Source organism: Archocentrus centrarchus, chromosome 6 (genome assembly GCF_007364275.1).
Source record: "Archocentrus centrarchus isolate MPI-CPG fArcCen1 chromosome 6, fArcCen1, whole genome shotgun sequence".
Classification (NCBI taxonomy): Eukaryota; Metazoa; Chordata; class Actinopteri; order Cichliformes; family Cichlidae; genus Archocentrus; species Archocentrus centrarchus.
In genome coordinates this window covers 12,867,506-12,873,251 of record NC_044351.1, presented here as the reverse complement: position 1 = coordinate 12,873,251, position 5,746 = coordinate 12,867,506, and the positions used below count along the sequence as shown (strand labels likewise).

Genomic DNA, 5,746 nt, shown 5'->3' with positions numbered 1-5,746 from the left:
TATCGTTTTAATTTCACATCTTTGTCCTCTTTGTCTACATTAGCTATAACTGAAAGTCACCCCAGTTTGGTCAGAAATTAAAATATGTCATGCTAATAGTAGCTGAAGTAGCTTTGAGCTATTTGGTTCAAGCACAACTGATAATTTTGCACAGCTCTGGAGCCACTTATGACTTTTTTGACATATGTATCAGTATTCTCTAAGTTCTGTATAAAGTCTTTGAAGGAGTTCCCCTTTGAAAAACGAGGACAGCGGCCATGCTGGTGTCTCCTAACGTGCAGTCTTTATCCTAGCATAAGCTAAAGGCCTCTTGGCTTTTGTTCAGCTTCTAATAAATCATCAAGAAATCAATTTTTTTTTAACCAATTTTTCCAAATGCTGAACTATTATTGTTGTGCTTCATCTGGCATACCAGGAATATTTCATTTACTCAAGATTAGCAACATCAAATCTGAGGGAAAAAAAACAAACTGTCCTAGCTGCGATGGCAGATCTCACAACACTCCAGACAAAACTCGAGACACTCGGTGGGCTCGCAGCAGGACTGGAACAGAACTGAGTGGCAGTGGGCGTGGCAGGTGAACTCCTCCACGGGGGCCTCCTGAACGGCTGAACAGCAGCGGGAGCAGGCGCGGCAGCAGGTGGAGCAGAGGGCATGGAGGCAGGAAGCGCAAACCTCCAGGAGACCCAGGAGCAGCGTGGAGCAGTGACACCACAGGCAGGCCAACAGCAGGCGAAAACACGAGTCTGCGAGCAAAAGCAGGAAAAATCAGACAAAAATAGAGATTTAGCATCGAGGTCAAACAAGCTGTGTTCTAAGAGCCTGCCGCACCCCCATCAGAAACAGGGATTAATGACTCTATTAACCCTAAATTAGTCTCTTGCATGTTTGTTTGCAATGCCAACTAAAAGTTGAAAGAGAAACTATTCTGCTGCAATGATCAAGTGTGATTGTGTTTACTTAATCACAGAGCTTTGTTCAGTCCTCAGGGGAAAATAAAAAAAGGCCACAGAGGCTGCCAGTGATGAACAACAACTAGGAAGAAGCTGTCACATGATAATTGCACTGCTTCCTAAATTAGGTGCAGATGAAATTGCATACATTAACCCCAGCAGTGTGTTATCGGGCGTCTCTCACGATCCCAACAGTTGTATTGTGACGGAGCTAATGTTTTCATCCTCACACAGACCGGGTAGCATGTGAGATCATGCAAATCGAGCTGTTTTATCCTGTTTACTCATGGAAATAAATGAAAAGGAGGCGGCAGAATTCCCTGGGGAGTGGGGTTGAGCATTTTCCTGCTTAGCCGCCCGAATTATACACCCCCCACCTATAACTTATGGTAATACTCGTGTGTAGATGAAAAAGGAGCATTATCTGTGGCTACCGCATTGATTTAATGAATAACTTCATAGAGATAACAACATGAACACAATGATAAACAAGGAGTGGCCCATCACACACTTTGAGAAAAACAAGAAAAAGTGCAGTTTGAAAGTCTTTCTGTGAAACTTTAAAGAGCTGCCTTTGTCTTCTTTGGTAATCACTTGAATGAATCAGTCTCTCACTGACTTAACTGTATGTTCTCAGTATATTAGTATGTTCAGTATCTCGTATTACAAGTGAGAATAGCAGGTGTCATGAAATAGCGGTACTATCAGTAGCTATGATACTGAAAAACTGAAATTTGATCTGCTAGTGTATTAAAATTGACTTACGTGCTGTGATTATCAAAATAAATGTCACAGTTTGTGATTTTAGTTCACGTTGTGTAGCTCTTTACAGTCTGCAAAAGTAAGTAAGCCACATTATTGAGCCTACCAGCAGGTGCAGCAGCAGTTTGGTGTGATCCGGCCACACTACCCGTCTCCCTTCTCCTTTTACTGCTGCCGCTGCGCACTGACAACCCGGAGCCCTGCTCATCGGGAGCTGTGAGGCTGCATCGTGGACACACAGGCTTCTGCTGATGGTCAGACTTAAGTTTCTCCCGTGAGGCCTCTGCTGGTGGAGAAACTGCAGGAAGGGGCTGAGCTGAGAATGGAAAGATCAAGTTGTGTGATTATTACAGAGCAGGACAAGTGCAGAGACAGAAACACATAACATAAAAAGGTCCTTATTTATCTGACTTTTTTATATTATTAATTATAATATACCTTCTTAATAACTCTTTTTGATCCTAATAAACATGATCAATCAGAATAACACTGAATTTTTGTTACTGTATTAATACTGCTTTGCAGGCCTCTTTGTTTCCACTTACAGCAGATAAGATCAGTGGTGATGGTGTTTCCTCTGCTAACGGGGTCACACACTGAAAGGATTTCCTGGGCTGATTTCAGAGACGTGCTACCTTGAGACACAAAAAGAAAGACGAGTTAGATGAGGAGTTACAAAAAAGTCAAGAAAATACGTTAAGATTACACTCTGTGTTTGCCAGGATGTCATGGACACTCCTCCCCGAATGCATCAAAGCATGCTGATGTTGAATGTTACAAAAGCTTCTAACGCTCACATAATTAATATGTTTAAGTGGGAACTCATTAACATCCCATACTGCTTTATAGTGCTCTAAAGACTTTCATGTGGAGAAACATGAAAACCCTTCAACACACTGAATACAAATGGAAAACCTAGTTTGTCTACTGGTAGGCTGGGATGCAAAATGAATCATTGTCCATTCAACTATAAAAAACACATTGTTATAGACATTTCTTTAATGCTTACACTCCCACCAACACCCCCACCCTCCCATTTCTCAAAATGACACCATTGTCTACCCTATTCAGGAACAAGAGCAACATTTTTGTCAGTGTCCACCAAATAATCCTTTTAGATCAGATCATCTGTACTTGCCTTCAGTCAGGTTTGCTTTTTGCTCCTCCGCTTCCACAGATAAATGCTCTCCTGGTAACATGTCTGGCGTACATGACTGCTCAGGACCCTTCTTACGCTTTGTTCACCCGATCTCCTCCTTCATCCTCCGGCTTCTGTCCACACCAAAGGGTCAGGAAGCCTCCACCAACACCCAACATGCCGACATGAGTCACCGCTCAGGAGGCATTGAGCTGTACTGTGTGTGTGTGTGTGTGTTTTGAGTAGCTGTGCCAAACATTGCTGATCACAGAACACAAAGACGGCCGAGGCCCTGTTGAGTGACTTCAGGTTGCCTTCTCTGTTCTGCTTTTAGGCACCTAACACAATGGAGACACATACCCCACGAGTGTGTTAGCTGAATATTGTATACATGCAAACTCTCTTGCCCTCTTTCTCACACACGCCAAACCTGTCAAAGTTGTTTTATCTAGCTTTTGGTGTGTATAATCACGCTTTTGAAGTAATTGTCAGCTGCTGGCTTTTACTCTTTTGGTGAGTAAGTTTGTGGTTTGTAAGGTATCTGTGTCTGTTAGCACATGATTTCTGGGTCTTAAAAACCTAAATGACCGAGGTTAAACTTTAAAATGGAACTTAACAAACAAATGGATCATTGCGTACAACAGGAGTATAAATGATAACTGCACTGAAAGAGAGCATTTGGGGCTTTTCTTTGCACCTGTAATTTACCTAAACAAAAGATTAAATCAAAAACAGGTAATTACATACATCTAAATCTTTGTATGCAGAGATGTTGTTTTCCCACAGCTCAGAACTTCATGATCTGAATGAACACATGGGCGACAGCACCATCATTACACACTGATGAGCAGATGAACAGAGACCGGCCTTTTTTTTTGGGGGGGGGGGGGGGGGGGGGGGGGGTCTGTTGATTAAGTGCTGTCAAAAGTGCTACATCGAAAAACATGCTGACTGGTCCTCCTCACAGGGAGTATATGGCACATCAAAGCAACACGTAAGTGAAGCCGTTGAAGTTGTCTAGCACCATGCTAACTTTCAGTCAGCGAGCACACGGCACGGAGACAATCAGAAGAAAATGTCATCTAATAGGCTGACAGCAAATCAAAGGGAGCCCTGAGAAGGAACAGCAAACCTAAAGCTAACACGTTATCAGCAAAGACAATTACTGACAATAGTCAAAACAGGGAGCTGAAAAAAAAATCTTTTGTTCTGTGTTTGGTTGTGAAGTCTACAGTCACAGCTTCGCCTCACAGTGTGTTGATGAGACAATATTGGGACTGTTCATTGATTTTATTACTGTTATTTGTAATAAATTAAACAGAAACGTTAGCTAAGACCTCTTCTCTATGAGCATTAAAAGACTGTAAATATTACACAAAGTATAGAAAATATTACTTATTTCAGGGTATGGTAGAATGAAGTAATGCCTGAGTGCATGCAGAAATTATTTTACTGTCCTCATGGAAATTTAATGAGCTTTGTCTACTTTTGACACACACACATAGCAGTGATGTAAAATTATGAAAAATCTATTTTTAATTATATTTAAAGTAAATAAATTGTACATCAAAGGCCATCGAGTACTACACTTGTCAAAAATGTGAAAAATAAAATGTTATGATGTTATATATTTGTCATATTGATTAAGGCTGGTTCAGTGAAACCTCACAGTGTTCAGGCTGCATCTATCAAACAAATCCAAACATGACACTACAAATGTGTTTACCCAAGAGAAGTAATTTATTCTTTCCTGTGTAAAAATCATCAAAAATAACCAACATTACATTATTACATTTTTAAATGTACAAGGAAAAATGTGGTGTTGCACAAAACAATGAAATATACAACATTGAACTGTTTTACATGTATATTTATTATTAAACGTTGGACACAGACCTACAGACAGACACGCAGGTTAAACAGACAATTTTCTCAATAATAAAACTGTTTATTTATTTCAGTGAACACACATGGCTGGAATAAATAACCTGCCCACAAGAAAAGAAAGGTAGACAGCTGATGTTTATTAAAAGAAAAATAATAAAATAATAAAACTCACCTCTGAAAATCCTAACAATTTTTTTATTTTTTATAAATAACCATTACAGAGGAAACAGAGGGAGCCTTGCACAATGAACTGTTTTCAACAATTTAAATAAGTCTCAGTCTTTGAGGTAAAACTGGGTCCCCTCTCTTTATGCTTTATTCTGTAGTGTGGAAACAATCACAACAAATAAAACATTAACAAACATGAAATCATTTTCTGTCATAATAAATAATTCATTTAAAAGGGTTGGAGTTGTTTCTGGTTAAAACAAACAAAAAAATTCCCAAAATCCAACTGCACTTGTTACCGTGAACGCTCACAGACATCCATATCCTGGGCTTTGCATGCATGCTTGCCTGATTCAAATTTCCTGGCAAGGTGTCTCTTAGGAAAAGAAAATAGTGAAGAAATTTGACTAAACTTTGTCACCTTTAAATTCTCATAAAGGTCACACGTTACATGTCGAAACTGTTAGATATTTGATCGTGTTATTAACATACAGTACATTATCTGAATGTTGCAGAAAATGTTCACAGCACGGAGACCACAGGTGGCACTAGATTCTACTTTCTTTTGCTATGTTGTTGAAATTGAGGAGTTAAAAAACGGACTGCTCCAGACATTTACAAATATGTTTAATCTATTCATCCAACCTGTTTCTTCTGCTTATCCAATTCAGGACTGCGGGGGGAGCTGGGGCCTGTCCCAGCTGTCACAGGGTACACCTTGGACAGGTTTTATTACATTTAATCATAAATTGAAAAAGAAAACATCTGGAATAGCTTAATGCTGTTTTTACCACTTTATGATTTTTTGATTATGTTAACTGCGCTAACTGCAAAAAG

The 5,746-nt window shown here is 39.7% G+C and overlaps 1 protein-coding gene across 1 annotated transcript; it reads right to left on the bottom strand.

The window, feature by feature from the left end:
* Window positions 1-64: 64 nt before the first annotated feature.
* LOC115782344 (myoD family inhibitor domain-containing protein-like) lies at window positions 65-2,977 on the bottom strand. Its single transcript, XM_030732476.1, has 4 exons — window positions 2,855-2,977; window positions 2,262-2,351; window positions 1,823-2,032; window positions 65-747 (listed from the first exon to the last, which is right to left on the bottom strand). Exons 1-4 carry the CDS (start codon window positions 2,913-2,915, stop codon window positions 476-478), a joined length of 633 nt encoding a protein of 210 aa, XP_030588336.1. The 5' UTR covers window positions 2,916-2,977; the 3' UTR covers window positions 65-475.
* Window positions 2,978-5,746: the final 2,769 nt, after the last annotated feature.

What these genes read in the sequence shown, in the direction of transcription:
- LOC115782344 (XM_030732476.1), bottom strand. Translation starts at nt 2,915, where the DNA reads ATGTTACCAGGAGAGCATTTATCTGTGGAAGCGGAGGAGCAAAAAGCA. An exon ending in AAAAGCAAACCTGACTGAAG is followed by an intron (nt 2,352 to 2,854) that starts GCAAGTACAGAT and finishes TTGTGTCTCAAG; the next exon opens with GTAGCACGTCTCTGAAATCA. An exon ending in CACCACTGATCTTATCTGCT is followed by an intron (nt 2,033 to 2,261) that starts GTAAGTGGAAAC and finishes TTCCATTCTCAG; the next exon opens with CTCAGCCCCTTCCTGCAGTT.